This window comes from Echinops telfairi, unplaced genomic scaffold, assembly GCF_000313985.2.
Source record: "Echinops telfairi isolate 266 unplaced genomic scaffold, ASM31398v2 ScPeMD7_2565;HRSCAF=3150, whole genome shotgun sequence".
Classification (NCBI taxonomy): Eukaryota; Metazoa; Chordata; class Mammalia; order Afrosoricida; family Tenrecidae; genus Echinops; species Echinops telfairi.
In genome coordinates, this window is record NW_022106463.1 from 1,045,216 (window position 1) to 1,063,419 (window position 18,204).

At 42.0% G+C, this 18,204-nt stretch overlaps 1 protein-coding gene across 5 annotated transcripts in view; it reads left to right on the forward strand.

Moving 5' to 3' along the window:
- Positions 1–645: 645 nt before the first annotated feature.
- Positions 646–18,204, forward strand: part of IFT88 (intraflagellar transport 88) — a 105,720-nt gene continuing 88,161 nt past the window's right edge. For 4 of the 5 annotated variants that reach the window (XR_006680430.1, XR_006680431.1, XM_004714829.4 and 1 more), the window contains exons 1-5: positions 646–718; positions 9,273–9,368; positions 12,659–12,721; positions 16,859–16,915; positions 17,917–17,970. Coding sequence is in view for 3 of the 5 variants with exons in the window: in XM_004714829.4 (XP_004714886.1) it covers positions 9,279–9,368; positions 12,659–12,721; positions 16,859–16,915; positions 17,917–17,970 (264 nt within the window). In the remaining 2 variants the exon portion in view is untranslated. Of the gene's footprint in view, positions 719–1,200; positions 1,234–9,272; positions 9,369–12,658; positions 12,722–16,858; positions 16,916–17,916; positions 17,971–18,204 lie in introns of those variants that run through there. The other variant, XM_045293982.1, reaches the window with a different exon arrangement.

An 18,204-nucleotide genomic window follows, 5' to 3' on the forward strand; every position in this document is an offset into this window, starting at 1 on the left:
TTTTGAGAATGATGAGGGCAATGAATGTACAAATATGCTTTACACAATTGATGTATGTATGGATTGTGATAAGAGTTGTATGAGCCCTAATAAAACGATTTTAGAAAACAACAAAAAACGTAGCACTGGTGGCGTAGTGAGTTTGCCATTAGGTTGCTAACCGCAAAGTCAGCAGTTCGAACCTACTCCGCAGGAGCGCCAAGGCTGTCTGCTCCTGTAAAGATTTACGGTCTTGGAAACCCACAGTGGGCAGTTCTACCCCGCTACAGGGCTGCTAGAAGTTCCACCGTGGTGAGTTTGGTATGGAGTTTGGAGGCGTCATTCTTTGATAATCTCTTTGCCGGCTGGGCTCATCCGCATTTGCGAGCTTGGTTTCCCCTGCCCACGCAGGCCGCCCGCCCAATGCCATCTCATCCCTGTCCTCTCTAGGTCCTCCTCTCCTTCCGTGTCCCCCTGGCCCGAGAGAGCACCCTCCAGAGCACTTCGTCCCACTCCCGCGGAGCTCGCCTTGCACGCCCCGCCCCCTGGCCTCCGGCCCGCCCCCGCCGCGCTCGGCCACGCCCCCTCGCCCGGAGGCCTGTGGGAGCGTCTTCCTTGGATTCCGCACTTGGCAACGCCTCTGTCGGGCGGGCTGGCGTAGGAAGATCGGCTGATCGTGCTGCAGCAGCGTCTTCCTTGGGTTTTGCTCGCGATCGCCAGCGCCCCTCCTCGGCGTGAGGTAGGAGAAAGGCTCCGAGGGCCGAGGGCGCCCCGGGCGTCCCTCTGCAGGCCCCGGTGGAGTTGCGGGTGCCTCCGAGGCCGGGCAGGTTGTGGAAGGCCGACCCCGCTCCGCCGGATGGCCCTGCTGCTCCCGGTTCCCGGAGCCCGTCCGGCCACGGGCTCTTGGGGTCCCGGCCCTCCCCCGGCCCGGCCCATCTCAGCCCATCTCAGCCGGGGAGGCCGAGCGGTGGGTGTGTATGGGCTCTAGGCTGACTCTCCCGGCCCACCCAGTGCCATCGAGGCAATTCTCACCCAAAGCGACCCTATCGGACAAAGCAGAACTGCCTCTGGGGATTTCTGAAACGATCCATCTTTCTTTAGCGGAGCAGACAATCTCATCCTTCTCCGGGCCTGCTGAGCAGCTAGTGGGCGCCAACCACCGACTCACAATTCAAAACAAAAAACAGCTCAACGCCATCAAGTCGATTCCGACTCACAGCGACCCTATCGACCAGTGTAGAACCTCCAGCCCCTGTGAGTTTCGGGCACTGTAACTCTTTGCCGGAGTACAGAGCTTCAGCTTTCTCCTACTCTGACCCCCTTCAGTTTCTGAGACCGTAAATCTCTAGGGGAACAACTGGTGGCTTTGAACCCCGACCTTGGTTAGCAGCTTGATACTTCGACTGGGCCTCCAGGGCTCTGTAAGTGGTCCTCAAAAACCAGACCCACTATCCCCAGTGGATTCCGTGGTGATTGTGTAGGACTGAGCAGAACTACCCCTGTGGGTTTCGGAGGCTATCGATACATCTTTACCTGAGCGGAGATCCTCCTCTTCCTCCCGAGGGGCTGCTGGTGGGCTCTTACCAGCTGACCCTGCGTTAGCAGGCCACCGCTTAACCAATCCCCCACACCACACCAAGGCTCTTTTTAAGGTGACCAGACGTCCCGCTTTGGGCGGGACAGTTATGATTTTTAACCATTTGTCCCACGTCCTGCAGTGTTTTAAAAAAGTCCCGATTTTTGGAAAGAATGCACAACAAGCTATGAAACAGCGGGAGAACGGGAAGGGAATATACGGTTTTTGGCTGACAGGTGGTTATTTTGCCAGGATATGAGTTTTATATTATTTTTGTTAATTTTATAATGTTAAACTTTAATAATAAATAATTGTTGAGAACTGATTATCGAGTACTGCTTATCAAAGTTCACGTTGTTAATCAGTTGTTACAATTCGACCACCATTGTTTGGACTTAATGAACAATGGCATTTTTGGGCATTGGCAACGACGAAAACATTTTGTAACTGTCTCTCAGACGATACACATCGTACTGTGTGCTAGTGCTAGTTAAAAAAGTGATGTCAACAATCAGCTATTCAGATTATTTAGGTAATTTATTTATTTCATAAATACATAAATTTTCTTGAATTTAGCAGACAGTCCTGGAATGATATGCAAAAATCATTTGAACATATTACTCAAAATTTCCCGTATAGTAATATTTCCGAAAATATACTTTTTAATGAGGTATCATTATTAAAAATATATATTGATAAGAAAAATGTTAAATCTTGGGCATCAGCAAAAATCACAATAGAGAACAAATGGTTAGAAATAGTTCATCATTTTGAAACAAACCATGTTCCATACAATAATGCACTAAAAATTGTAGAATATGCGTTGTCCTTACCAGGAACTAATGCTGCGACTGAACGCATTTTTTTTCTACGGTAAATAAAGTGTGGCCATCAGAAAATTCACAAGTGTTGAGACTTTGAGAGCCATTTTATGTGTGAAATATAATTTAGCAAATTCTTGTGAAAAATGTCATGACCTTTTAAACGACAGCAATCTGGTTCCCTGTTTCTAAAAGTTGGTTGCTTTTATGACTATGCATTAAGCCAACCTGACTTGAAGGGCTCATATTCAGGAAGACTTTGTTTGGCTTAAAACCATTCAAGGCAAATTCACTGCCACTGAGTTGATTCTAACTCAGTGCATCTACAGAATCACAGAACTGCCCTTGGGTTTTTTGAGTCTAAAGCTTTACAGGAGTGGAAAGCCCCATCTTTCTCCCATGGACTAGCTCATAGGTTGGAACCCCTGACCTTTCCGTTGGTAGCCCAATGCACAACCCACTGCACCACTAGGCTCCTGTGTTGAGCACAGTGTTTAGCACAGTGATTATAAACATGCGGCCTCCAGACCAGCAGCATCAGCATCCCGTGCAAATTTGTTTAGAAATGAGCATCCTAAGGGGTAGACAGGTGGTGATGTCTCCCATACCAGCTTTACTGAGCCCGAAGAATAGGACTAGCAATTTCTCCCAACAAGACTTAAGGAGTCCAATACACACTGAAGTTTGAACCACTGGTTTTATGTTACCCAATTCAAACGTGTAAGTTAAAATGTGTCCTTTCCTACTTTTAATGCCTTTTGGGAGGTATTGTGGGAAGACTCATTTCTATGTGTTTGATATTTGATCTTGTAATATTGAATATTCATCTTTTTAAAGTATTGTGAAATGGATCAAAGACCTATATGTAAGAGCTGATGCTATAGTACTTGCCAATCTTCTTGACCTTGGCTCACGATTTTTTAAGATGGATTATTAAAAGCATAAGTAGGCAAAGAAAACAAATAGATAAATTGGACCTCATACATTTTGAAACTTTTGTGCTTCAAATGACCTTATCAAGAAAGTGAAAAGCCAACCTACTGAGTGGAGGAATGTGTTAGACAGGGTTCTCTAGAGAGATAAAACCAAATTGCTGATAATATATTTATTTATAAAGATAATTAGCTATATAACAAGAAATGAACTGTTAAATCATATACAGATAAATATATAATACAAGAAATGAATGGTTAAATTATAAAGCACTACAAATGGCTCAGTGCAACTCACGTCTGTGAGAGAGAGTTGTGAGAGACTAGCAGTCCTTCAAGTCTAGTCTGCTGCCAGATCTTCCTCTATTTATAGAGAGAGCTAGGGTATGTCAGTACAGCAGCCAATCACAAGGCAGATCACCAACTGCCAGTCCCCAGCTCCAGAGATGTCTTAAAGGGACCTCAACTTACAGCGACACAGTCCACAGGCTAGGCGTCCCACAGGTAGTGTAGCCTTTAAATTTGAGGCACAGAACAAGCAAGGCAGCCGCACACAGGTCTGATGATCAAAGAGCGAGAGACAAGAAAGACGAGGCTCACCAAGCCATTTATCTCTCTGTCCTTCAGTTAATCCCACTTGTGTTTATCTGCCAGGCTGGCACAATAAACTATCTCCGGGAAAGTACCAATAAATCATAAAGGATCACAGTAGACATTTCTCAATAACATACAGATGCCCAATAAGCAAGTGAAAAACAGCTCACCATCATTAGTCTTTAAGGACATGCAAATTAAAACCACAGTGAGACACCACACTTTAAACCCACTAGGATGGCTATAAACAAAAAGTCAGATCATAGTATAAGTACTGACAAAGATGTGGAGAAATTAGAAACAAATTCCCATAGGCAGTGCTGATGGGAATATAAAATGGTATGGCTACTTTAGAAAACAGTGGCATTTTTCATAAAATTAAGCATAGCCTCCCATTTGACGTAGTCATTCCATTTCTAGGTATGTGTCTCAGAGAAATGAAAATATCCCCACAGAAAAACATGTGCACAATGGTTCACAGGAGCATTATTCATATCCCTCAAAACGGAAACAACCCAAATGTCCATCAGTGACGAGACAGGCAAACAAAATGTGGTATAGCCATACAATGGAACAGTATTTGGTAACACAAAGGAATGAAGTATTAATTCATAGTACAGCATGGATCAACTTGAAAACCTCTAAGTGAAAATGACAAATCACCAAAAGACCATGTGCTATATGATTGCATTTAAATGAGATGCTAACATTATGCCAATTTAGAGAGACATACAGTCAATTACTGGCTACCTCGTCTGTCTGAGTTAGAATTGACCCAGTGGTACTGAGTTTGTTTTGGGAGGGCTAGGTGGGTGGGTGGGAGGAAAGAAAGTGAGAGCTAAAGGTGTGGGGAGACCAACATGAAAGAGATAATGAAAATGTCCTATAATTGATTATGATGATGGTTGCCCAGCTCTGAATATTCTTGAGTCAACCGCTCACTTTCAGTGGGTGAATAACGTGACGGGTGAATTATATCTCAGTAAAGCTGTTAAAAAGAAGTAGTGCTACATGCTATCACATGGATGAACCTGACAGCATTTGCTGAGGCCACATACTGTGCGAATCTATTCATATAAAATGTCCCAAATCCAGGGAGGGCGAGGCCAGGCAGGGGATTAGAAGGACATGAGAAGTGATCGGGAAGGCTATGGGGTTTCTTTCGGAGGTGATGACTAGGTTTTAAAATCAGTGATAGTAATGGTTGCGCAACACTGAATATACTAAAAAGCAATGAACTGTACACGTTTAAAACATTAATTTTATGATATGTGAACTATAGCTCAATAAAGAAATAATAAAAGTTATTAGAAGCCACATCTATTCGGTATTATGCTGAACAAAAGAATAGGTTGAAATTACTGGCCCCCTTAAAACTGAATAGGCTCTACAGAAACTGCTTTTAAGACAAAGTGATTCAGTTGAAAATCTAAAATTCCCTTTCTCCAAACTTGCATACTGACTTGATTCAAATGCTACTTCCGCTGGGAATCCTCCCCCGATTCCATCAAGTCAGCTCCCACTTTGGGTGTAACCGAATGAAGCATTGCCCAGTCCGGCAGCACCCTCCTCATCTCGGGTACGTTTGAGCCCATTGTTGCAGCCACCACGTCGGTCCCTCTGATGAAGGGTCCTCCTCGATTTTGCTAACCCTTTATAAAAAAATTAAGGCATTTCCTCATGATTGGTCTTTCTCAATGATGTATCCGAAATAAGAAAGTCTAAGATGCTCCATCTTGCTTCGAAGTAACATGCTGGGTGTCCATTCTCCCAACATTCACTATTCTTCCCGATGCCGCAGTTCAAATACATCAATTCTCCTCTGATCTTTCTCTTTCACATGAGTCGAATTGGCTCCGCAGTGAGTTTTGAAGCTTCCCCAGGCACCTGAGGCGATTGAAAAGCCCACGGTTCGAATCAGGCTCACCTTCGTCATCCAAGTGGCGTCTTTACTGTTATTCTGCAGAAGATCTTGACTGCTGCTTCCACGGACACTGATGGTCCAGGAAGAATGAAATACAGGACCATGTCTGTCTCTTCACCACTTACCCTGATTGATGCTGCTCATCGGTGAAGTTGGGGGGTTTCCAGACAGAAGCTGCACGGAAGGCTGGTCTTCAACCTTTAAATAAGTGCTTCAGATCACTTGGTTCGGCAGTCCCCTGGTTTTCACTAAGTCTCCCTCCAGTAGCAATGCTGCGTTCTTCATGTAGACCAGTTTCCCAGATTATTTGCCCAACATACAAATGAAATCAGGAAAGTGAAAGATACAGCCCTGCTGCTCACCACACAGTCTCCTTGTTCCATTCCCATGGCTGACGGCCTCTTGATCCCTGTGCAGGTTCCACAGGAACACAATGAAGTGTTCTGGAAGTCCCCGTCTTCATAATGGTACCCATAGCATGTTAGGATCTACAGCGTTAAATGCCTTCGCATAGTTGATCAAACGGAGGAAAACATCTTTCTGGGGTTCTGTGCATTCAGCCAAGACCCACCTGATGTTAGCAAGGATATCCTTATTCCGCATTCTCTTCTGAACCCATTTTGAATTTTGGTAGTTCCCTATCAATGTTTGGCTGTAGTCATTTCAGCAAAATGTTGCTGTTATATAAACTTTTTATTATATGTAACACTTTATTAATTCAATCACTTCTTTTTGGAATGGGCACAAATAGTGGATCTCTTCCAGTTAGATTTCTTAGTAATTATTAATCTTTTCTTATGTTTATCTGTTTCATGTTACTTTAATATTAACTTTATTCTGTCTTGTCTTTTCTGTCAACATTATGAAAAACTTCAAATGTACACATATAGCAACGTCGAAAGGACTTGACCCTGCATATCGTATCTGTTACCTGGTTCTCCCATTACTGCATTTCCCTCACACATAGCCATCCATGTATTCATTCCTCTGCCGGGCTCAGATTTTGTGCACTTTAGATTAAAGGGATCATTACACTTTCCCTCAAACACTTCACTGAGGACATTAATTAGAGTCTAGTATTTGCTTCATTTTAACCCCTTTGGAGTTAAAATATGTAATGAAAGTCACAACTCTCAAGTATGCACTTGTTGGATTTTCACAAACGCACGCACCTGTGTGACACAACCCCATCAATGGAGAACTGTCCCATCCTCAGAAAACTGCCTCATGCCCTTTTCCACCCAATCCTTGCCTTCTGCTGCACAGAATCACTCGGCTTCGGATCGTTTTTCTATCCTGGATCAGGTTGGCCCATTTTAGCTCTTCATTTAAATGAAATCATGCAGAATGTACCCTTTGTGTTAAGCTTCTTTTACTCAGCGTAATTTTCCATCCCCATGATCTATGTCAATACAAATATCTTGCTTTCCAGTAAGATTTTAGTATTACTAGTGTTCTATTGTACAAATATGCCACATTTTGCTTATTCATTCCACTGATGGACCCTTGGTCTGTCTCTAATTTTGGGCTAATATAAGTCACATATCTTGAACGTTTTTATACAAATCTTTTTTAGTCATATGTTGTCATTTCTCAGGAGTAAATACATAGGAGTGGAATTGCTGGGTCATAAAGGATTCAAAGTCGGACACTGAATAAAGAAGACAAGAAGAACTGATGCATTTGAATTGTGCTGGCGAAGAATATTCAAAGTGTCCCGGACTGCTAAAGGGTGAAACAAATCTGTTTGGAAGAAGTACGGCCAGAGTGCTTCTGCAAGGGTGACGAGACTGTGTCTCGCACAGTTTGGACATGTCTGGAGAGACCAGTCCTGGAGAAGGACATCATGCTTGGGAAAGTGAGGGGCAGCGAAAGAGGAGGGGGTCCTCAAGGAGCTGGATCGACAGTGGCCGCAACAATGGGCTCGAGTATAGGAACGGTTCGGAGGATGGCGCAGAACTGGGCTGTGTTTCCTCCAGTTGTGCATGAGGTCACGATGGGTCAGAACCAACTTGATAGCACCTGACAGCAGCAAAGGATTCATGTCAGTTGTAGGCCAAAGGATTCATGTCATGTGCTTGCTGACACCTGGTTCTGGAAATGTTGTTAACTTAAGTTACTCTGGGGGTTTGCAATGGCCTCACATTGTGGTTTCTGCATGGAACAGTCATTATTACCTCTTGCTCTTGGTATTAAGCTCCTGGAAAATGACAACAGACAAATAGTATCGTTCTCCAGTGCGTAACACTCTGTCCTCATGTATAGGTGTCTGAGGGGGTTGTTGTTGTCGTTTTTAAGTTTGTGGGAAAATGGAATGAAAAGATAACTGGGGGGTGGGGAGATGGTGAAATTTTCCCATGAATTTTCTGAAGGCTCGAGTATAGTGAGTATAGCGTCTGTGGAAAATGTGTCGCTACATGTGACCCAAAAAGGGTGTGTGAGGTGCAGTACTGTGGCCTTTTGCTTGGAGTACCTGAAAGCCTGGAAGTTAGAGGTTCACTTCGAGCCTGAGACTGCTGACGAGGCCTCCTGAGGTGGCTGTAGCTCATCATGGCCAGTGGAGAGGCCAACCAAGTCTCCAAATCAGGGCTCAGAGTGTTTCTGGGTGAGAGAAACAGCTGCCCACAGGAGGGTTGTGCATCCACTTTGGGATATAGAAGCTCTGCACTGGGACCCCTCCCAGGCCCTGGAACCCTCTGCATCTCTTCATTTGTATCTTTTATCAGCATGATATTATAGTGTTAATGACAGACGATGTTTCCCATGAGCTTCAGGAATCTCTGCAACCAAATCTCAAACCCAAAGGGGCAGGGACAGCTGGGTGGTCTGAAAGGAATGTTGGTCATGTAACCTCCCCAGCTGGTAACTGGTCTCCGGCTGCCCCAGCCCTAGGTGGCTGGGCATGAGAGAGAGGAGGGAGTCGAGAAGGACTATGAAGTTTGCGGCCATTACCCACAGAGCAGGCCTTGGTGCTAGCAGAGAGGCAGGCTGCACAGAGCAGCTCAAGTCTGCTGACCAAAGGAAGGTAGGTGGCATTTCCATCAGATGCAGTTGCTGTGTGGTACAACCACGTACTACGGAGTCGATTCCAATGCACAGTGACCTCAGAGGGAAGAGTAGAACTTAGCCTTTTTGGGTTTCTGAAACAGCTTCATCTCTCTCTTGTGGAATGACTGGTGGGTTCAAACCACTGACCTTGAGATTAGCAGCTCAATCTTTAGCACACAATGCCATCTGGGTTTCTTTGTTGCTGTGTGGACTGGGATTTCTTGTCCACCGCACATCTGGCATCAGAAATGGGTGACTTTTGCTTCCCTGGGCTAAGTTGTGTCACCAGGGGAAGCTGGAGAGAAGTTGATCGAGTTGACCCATTGAACAGTCTACAACACTGAGTTAAGACTGCTCTAATCTACCAAAAACCTACTTCTCCTGCCATCTGTCCATAGGGCCAAATGATGCAAAATGTGCACCTGGCTCCAGAAACAGATGAAGACGACCTCTATTCGGGTTACAACGACTACAATCCAACCTACGATACCGAGGTAAATGTCCACCAGGAGTAAAAAACGTGCAGAAGGGAAGTACATGTGGGTAGTCACGGGAGCAAAGACGAGTTAGACTTGGATTAGCTGTGCAAGTGGGAAGACGTAGATCGTGTTTTTTCAATGCTATAAATTAGAGAAGCTATAAATTAGGAAAGAGAGTTAAGTACAAAGAAAAATGAAAATCAAGGGAACTCTCACTACCCAGAGAAAGCCATTAACATAAGAGTGAGTGTTTGCTTTTACAAACATTTCCACACAGAGATACCCAGATACTCTATAGTTCTGTGTCTTTGGGAGGGAAATGGGATTATGTAGTGTGTGCTGTTTTGAAACATGCTTTTTCTCTTTGGTGAATAGTCATGTATGCCAATAGATATGCATCTGCTACTATTTCATGGTTTAGTAATGTTCTAAAATGAAATTGCTACTTAGACAAATTTGGGTATTTTTAAAATGTTTACGACTCTTGTGAGGGTTTCAGTTTCCAAACTATACAAAATCAATAAACCTCTCTATAAAGGGTGTCTTGAACAAGTATAGGAAGAAAAACAAGGGTGAAAAATGTTAATTTACATGGCATGAGAATGAAATATTAGCATTCATAAGACTTCAAGTAATTTAGGATATATTCTATTCTACAGCTTTATGTATTCAAACCAAACCCCTGCCATCAGGTCAGTTCCGACTCATAGCAATCCTACAATAGAGTTTCTGTAACTATAAATATTTATGGCAGCAGACAGCTCATCTTTCTCCTGAGGAGGGGCTGGTGGGTTTGAACTGCTGACCGGAGGTTAGGAGTCCAGTGCTATCTTACGGCGCCACCAGAATATCTTCCAGGTCTATAGATAGCAGGGGTGGGAACCTTTGTTCTTCCACATCATGCGAGGGTCAGACTGCTCAACATGCCATTAACTCACCCGATGTGACGGCTGGAACTGCTTCTCTTTGGGGACGCGTGGGATATTAGCATGTGAAATTAGTGATGTCGTCGTCTCCCATGGCCCTGCACAGGCCCAGCCATTCCCACTCCTGAATAGTGTTCAGTCGTTTAAGAGGGGGTCTTTTCTCTGAAATATATGTTATCTCTCCTCCATCTCGAGACAGTTTTAAAGCTGCAGAAAATCAGAGGAAAAAGATAAAAATGACAAACCCTCTTACCCAAAGATCACCTATATTAGATGTATTGCCTGATATTTTGCCGTTTTCCCTTGTTTTTTAATATATGCAGCTGTTTCCCTCATTGCATGAATGCACAAATAGCACACATTCATAGATAGTATTATAATCTACTTTTAAAGTAATATATCACTTAAGCATAAATTTAAGTATGAATGTTGAAAATCATTGAAATCCTCCTTTTCCCCAGTAATAGAAATAATACATACTTATTATTATAAAACAGAACTACCTATAATCCCATCACTGTTTTCCCCCTTTTAACTTATTTAGGATAGAACTAACATTTACTTTTCTGTTTGCTTCTCTGCATTCAGCTACGTGATAAGCAGTATTGATGATATTTAAAATTTAAGTATAATTTTAATGCTTGCATGATACAAACATACATTGCTAATTAGGACCATTTCATCATCATAGATTCTCAGTTTGTTTGCTGTCGTAAATAACATTGCAATGAATAACTTTAGGCATAGGCATTTACTAGATTTTTGAGCAAACCTTTCCTTGGGCAGATTTCCAGAAGTGGGATTAATAAATTATGAGTGTGATTATTTTCAACGCACCAGAGAAACTTCTTCCCTCGTTCCTTATTGCATGCTAATGTGACCTCGTTATTCAGTGTGATGTAGTCACAGTATCCAATGCAAACACTTTACAAAATAAAAACGGTACCTGATTTCTCCAGTTTTCTTTTATCCTAATTAGAACAACAATAATTAGAATAAGAGTAGGTGTGCCTATGTCCACCTATCGTTAACCATATCATTTAGAGAGAATTTTTTAAATCCATTTGGTGCTTGTAAATGGTGAGGTCATTGGCAATTCTTTTTAGCTTGTCATTTAGTTAAAATACTTTGAGCTGATTCAATAAGATTTTATTAGCATTTAAGGTATACTAGAAGATGCCCAGTTGCCAAAGACCTGCCAAAAGAGAAGTGATGCTGCTGAAGGACGCAGCCCAAGGTGGCTTCTTCCTTTATATGTCACACAAAGTATATCAGGTCCCACTGCTGCCTGGGAATTGTGCCTGATTTCATTTTATGTAGCAGATATGAAGGTTACAAAATTTATTTCAAGAAAACACGTAAAAAATCCCGTTTTAAAGGGCATTGTACTTATATTCTAGTAACATAAAAAGGTTTTTGTCGCAATGACATGTAAATGCTTTTAAAAGTTACTTGATTCATTACATGCTTTTTTTTAAATGTATGGTTTGTATTTATTTAAATAATCAGCTGTGTATTTCTGCGGAAAGTTGCTTCAGGTACATCAGAGAGGAAGGCATGCGATTTGAACATCGCACCTATCGATCGAACAAGGGTTTCTACTGCAAACTGAGGAGGAGAAAAGGCAGGCTCCGTAGATGACGGGGGTGCGTGCTTCTGAGAGAGTGCGAAACTCATTTTGTCAAGGAAGCCCATTTCTGTCCTGCCCATGACTGCTGATCCTTCCCTCCGAGTTTTCTAGAGAGAATATAAGCAGAGGTCAGAAAAATAACTTTATTGTAACTGAGGCTTTGCTTGGGTTCAGTTCCCTCTACAGCCCAATTCAGGTCCAGACTTTACCACTCCCGGAAAAGAAAAACCTCATTCACTTTGGCAAAAGGACGTGGCACAAGAGAAAGGGTTTCTCCGGTGCTGGTAAAGACTGGGGTCTTCTCAGTCCTCAGGCTTTCTCAGGTCCGGCTGGTATAGCCTGGTAGCTTACTGGGGGAAGTGGGAGCCGACACAGCACAAGAAGGAGAAAGAGAAGAGATCTAACCAGAGCCACCTGGAAAAAAAGAAGAAGAAAGGTCACCTCCTTGGCAACCTGATCTTTTAACTGGGCACAATGACCACTTCCCTTTTGACATCTGCTAGCAAAATGCCCTTGAAGCTGACTAACGTTACCAGTGCTTTTCTTCCGAGAGGAGGAAAGAGCATCCATGTCTTGGGTGGAGTCAAGGGGAAAAGATGGAGGGCCAGAGCCCTTGGGCCCTACTCAGATATGGACAGATGGAGCAAGATGAAGCTGGCCGGGATGTTGAATGCTAAACAGGAACGTAAAGGTTTTATTTTTTCAATTCCCACGTCATGTTGAATGCTAAGTTTGCTTTTTCATTTCAGGATTTAGAGAATGATACAGCGTTCCAGCAAGCTGTGAGAACTAGCCATGGCAGAAGACCTCCAGTAAGTGAATTTTAAAGTATTTCAGATGGAAAAATTTCATCCCAGTCCTACACATTTAAATATTACTGTTTACATAAAGCATTGGAATGCCCCAAACCAAGGCAAACCCATCAAGTGGATTGTGATTCATTAGGGACTCTGTAAAGGATTTGAGAGAGTAAATCTTTATGGGAGCAGACCACCTCACCTTTTTTCCGCAGAAAGAAAAACCAAAGGATAAACTTGGGGTCATTCCACTAGGCTAGTGACTAGACTGTCTGCTTTTTGAAGAGACAGTGTATTTACTTTCCAAACATATTCTAGTCATTTTTTGTGTTGTTGATTTCGAGCTTTATCCTACTGTAGTTAGGGAACACAATCTTTTTGATAGAAATCTTTGAAATTTGGCAATACTCCAAGTGCATCTGTGAAAGGATGTACGTCCTGCCTCAGGTGCCGTATTGTGTGCCAAGCAGCTCAGTCTTAGTGTGCTCTTTCCATTGGTGACTGTGGTCAGGTGCCGTCGAATCGGTTCCCACCCACGTGGCCCCCATGTAACAGACGGAACACTGCCCGGTCCTGTGCCATCCTCAACTGTTCTCATGCCTGAGCCCCTTGTTGCAGCCATCTTGTCAGCCCATCTCTTTGAAGGTCTCCCTCTTTTTCGCCGCTCGGCTCCCTTAAACAAACATGTTGGGTGTTATCGTGGGTGATGGAGAAGCCTTATTCAATGGCGTTTTGAATAAGGGAACTTTGTCTTTAAGTGAGCTTACAATTTTAGGGAAGAAAGTAAAACAGACACAAATTGATACCTGAGGCATCATGTAAGTGTTACCAAAAAAAAAAAAAAAAGTTTACATTGCTATTGGGACCACAAACAGAGGCCATCTACTATGACTCGGAGGTTGCTGAGGGGTGTAAAGGGTTAAGCATTTGACTACTAGCTGAAAGGTTGGGGGTCTGAGCCCACCCAGAGAGACCTTCTGAAAGGTCATGGCCCTCAAAAGCCCGTGGGTTAGTTCTGCTTTGCACATGTGGTCCTGCCGGCAGCCCCCAACAGTAAAAAAATGCTAGCCATCAGAAGATAAAAGTAGAGGTGAACATTTGAAATACAACACTACCGCCCAGTCAATTCTGACTCAAAGTGACGCCATAGGACAAAGTAGAACTGCCCTCGTGGGATTCTGAAGCTATAAATCTGTATGAGACAGAAAGCCTCATCTTTCTCTCTCAGAGAGTCTGGGGGATTCAAACTGTCGACGTTGGGGTTGGCAGCCCGACGCTGGGGTTGGCAGCTCACCGCACAATCAGTTCTGCCACTAGGACTCCTTTGACTATTAAAGGATATGTAGGATTTAGACTGACTTTGAAGATGGGGAAGAAAAAGCATTGAAGATGAGGGGAAAGGCCGTCGAAGTCTACTAAGCCATCAGCCATCGAGGGCGAAGACAGGCGTTCCCCTCCTGTGAAGCGTTACAGTCGCGGAGGGCGCCTGAGTCAGAACTGACTTGATGGCAGGGGCATTGTCGTCGTTTTTCATAGGGTCATATGATTCAGAATCAACTTGATGGTCGTGAGTTGGTTGTTTTCCATTTGGATACACACACACAAGGACTTTGGTGGTCTTTAACTTGGGCGTTAAGTGCTAGCTGTAACAAAAAAAAAACGGTAATTTGATTAGTTAGTAATTTGACCCTACCAACTGCTCATGGGAAAAGATGCTAACAAACATTTATGCGGTAGCATTTCTAATTCATACTTTTTTCATACAGAATTAGCATTCATGCATATTTTTCTATACTTTCCCTCATGTTGTTTTCATTCTCAGTTGACAATGCTTTTCCATTTCTGTGGTAATTTTTCCTCGATTCATGAATTATTTAGAAATATCTGTAATTTCTAAGCATATTAAATTATTATAGTCATCTATGTGTTGCTGATTTTGAGCTTTATTCTTCTAGAGTCAAGAAACACAATCTGTGATATAAGTTCTTTGGAATTTGGTATTATTCTAAGTACATTTGAAAAGAATCTTTGTTCTGCAGCTGATGAGTGTCACGTTCTATGCCAACGAGCTCAAGTCAGGTCATTGTTGTGACTGTATTGTTATTTCTGATCTCCTAGTTCAGTTACTAATGAGAGACGTGTGAGAAAATCTTTCACTATGATTATGAATTTGTCTATTTCTATTTTTAGGTTTTTACCTTATAATTTTAAAGGGAATTTTGAATTAATCTATTTTCCCAGTAAATTGAGTTTTTTCCTGTTATGCCTTTCTGTCGTACTTTTTGCCTCTTTCATTTGAAGCTAACGGGCTAATAAGCAAGAAGCTGCTTTCTTGTGGTTCACAGCCCAGTGCGTAACTACTGCACCACCAGGAGTGATGAAGATGCTTTCTTTTGTGCCTTCTGATAGAGCTGCTCTACCTTATCCTTTCAGTTTCTACCTTTCCCTATTCATACATCAATGGGCTTCAAATTTTCCCATGAACTTTTTGGAGTCCCCTGGTATATTTTCATATTTTTTTTTTAGCTCCACCCTCCACCCACACCCCTATTTTCATATTCTTATAGTGGGTTGTGTTTTTTAAGTACAACTTACTAATCTTATTCTTTAGCTAAGTGTATAGCAGACCATTTGCATTTAATGAAACTACTGATTTGGTTTAACTCTATCTTGTATTTATTCCTTCCTTCCTTTTTATTTTCCCTCCTTTCTTGCCTTAATTTGCCTGATTTTTATTAACTCATTTCCGTCCACTATTATCTTGAGAGTTTACCTTCTTTATTCGATCACTGTTTCTCTAATGACAACGCTTCCTGCACAATGCAAGAATTATAGATTATTTTCAGCTCTGGAACTTCCATTTGCCCCCTTTTTATAGTTTTCAGTTATGTACTGGAGTTGAACATATTATTCATTTGTTTTTCAAGTCTGTGTCTGACATTCTCGTTACCTAGACCACCCCACATACTCCACCCTTGGGTTCGTCTTTTCTCATGGTTTTGGTAGTCTTGTCTTGTCTCTGCATGTGCATCATTGGTTTTGATGGGATGGTAGATATTGCAAATGAAAAATTAGAGAGGTAATTTAAGGCCCTAGATCCCTGCTGTCATTATAGTAGCTAATTGCTACATCTGACTTTTTATATTTAATGTATTTTAAATTCAGATTCTTATTGCACCAGCCATTTCTAATGCTCAAGAGACACTGTGGCTAGCAACTATCTTTTGAAGGCAGATAAAGAACAGTTCCACCCACAGAAAGTTTTATCAGATGACGCAACTCCAGTTGACCCTATCTGTCACCAGCCAACATTGGCCTTTAGCCCTCATGAGGGTTGGTACGCGACTAATGTACCTTTTGAGGTGCCAGTCTTCCACCCAAAGGATTACCAAGCTGCTTCTTTGGCAAGCTGTAAATTCCCATTTTTCTCTCTAGTTGTGTTTCCCAGGCATGCCTGTGGAATGAACAAATGCCTTTATAAGACAGGCCACGCTCACTTCTCTGGCCTTTACTTCTTTTCCTTATCTCAAGACCTTGTAATTCTTCACTGCCTGGAAAGTTTTTGAATGTATTCATTCCTATCTTATCCCAGCCTTTTTACTTGTTCTTGGTAGAAAGTTTATTTAAGGAGAAGTCCACCCAAGCCGGAAGTAGAACTTCTCCACAAGTAATCTTTTTTTTTTTTTTTTCACAAGTAATCTTTTAATCAAGTCTTTCAAACACATATTCCTAACACCCGTCATGGTTGTGGCACGCTAGTGTATAAGAACGTCTGATTTCAATTGTAATTTTATGATCAGGACATGGTGTTTTTTCCAAGATGAGAGTCTTTATGGTCAAACAGCTAGAAGAAGGTGAGCTGAGGATCGCACGCAAGCTCTCTAACCCATGGGGTTAGTGTCCAACCTCGTAGCTGGCAGTAGTAGTAAGTATGCAATAAATGATTAATGATTTAATACCATAGAAATAAATCTTTATGTTTGGCACCTCTCATTTAAAAACCTTTCCTCTTTCAAATAAATTCTATATCAAGTCTCCTTCTCAGGTCTTAAAATATTTAAGCCCCTTTATTGATTAGTCTACATTGTTCTATTCTCTATTATATAGATTAATATGAATCCTCTTAACTATGTTTTTTTTTCCCTCTCTAAGATAACTGCTAAAGTACCAAGCACTGCAGTTACTAGACCTATAGCTACTGGATATGGGGTAGGTTTTCTGAAGCTGAAAATATTAAGGTGATTTTTCTCATTCTTGAGTTTACTGTAGGTGAGGCTAAGTCACTATTACTATTTCAGGCCACAATGCTATGATTTTCCACTTGGGGTAGTGAAGAGCCTAGTAGAAGTTGAATTTGATTAAAAATTCAGTGCGTTCTAGCCATTTTGACTGATAGGTGTCTTAGAAGATATTTCAAACCTTTTTTCCATTTGTAAATCTTGTGTTTGTTAATGATTTCATTTTCTTCTACATACTGTAACCAAGTCCCATGTGTATTGCATGTATATATTCTGTGTCGTTATGTCACGTGTTAACAGTATCTTTGATCATTTTTTAAAAGCTAATAAATAAAATGTAAAATTTAGACGATGCATTTCAGAAGCATATATTTGGATACTTTTATCAGAGAGCTTTGGAGAAAAGACACTGTATAAAAATTCTATGTAATAAATCTTTCACTCCTGCTCAGATTCCCTGTAATTGGATTATTGTCATTTACATGAAGTATAATATGAGTATTTTCATTTACATGGAGGAATGAGCCTGGAATAGCTTTTCCTAATTCTTGTAATACTTTCTTAGGGCCATTACAAATGGCAGATTTGGTTCTGGGTGGCATTTTAGAGCAAAGGTCAGCAAATTTTTCCTGCTAAGGGTCAGATAATCTAGGCTTGGCAAGTTGCAGTTTACAATCCCACTACTAAACTCTGCGTTTGCAGTGGGAATGCAACCAGTGGTGTAAACAAACCATAGACAAACAATGGTGGGTCATGACTGTGTTCCAGTATGACTCTATTTACAAAGGCTGTGGGTTATATGGTCTGTGTTGGCCGCTGCTTTAGAGTTTTGTTGTTTTATCAAATGACAAGTGAAAAGATTCTATTTACACCCTGATAGAAATGACAATATTATGAAAATCGTTTTCAATGCGGTTTGTAAAACTATAGGTAAATGTCTTCAGGGCTCATTTTAACTTTTCTGTTTACCAGTCCAAGACATCCCTGGCATCATCGCTGGGAAGGCCAATGACGGGAGCTATTCAGGTATCCCTGTAGTGTGACTGCTCATCTGGGGCCTTTCTGGTGACTTGGAATGTTATTACCACAATGTTAGTTCCCCGGATTAGAGGCTTTCAACTACTAAATAAAATGCTACGTATATAGTGACCTTAATTCTTAATGGTGGGCTCAAGGTTGGGCTGTTTGAAATCTTTGGACGCAAGGCCCCTCCATTCTCACATGGAATCTCACTGGGGAGCAGGTATGGGACTGAGTGTT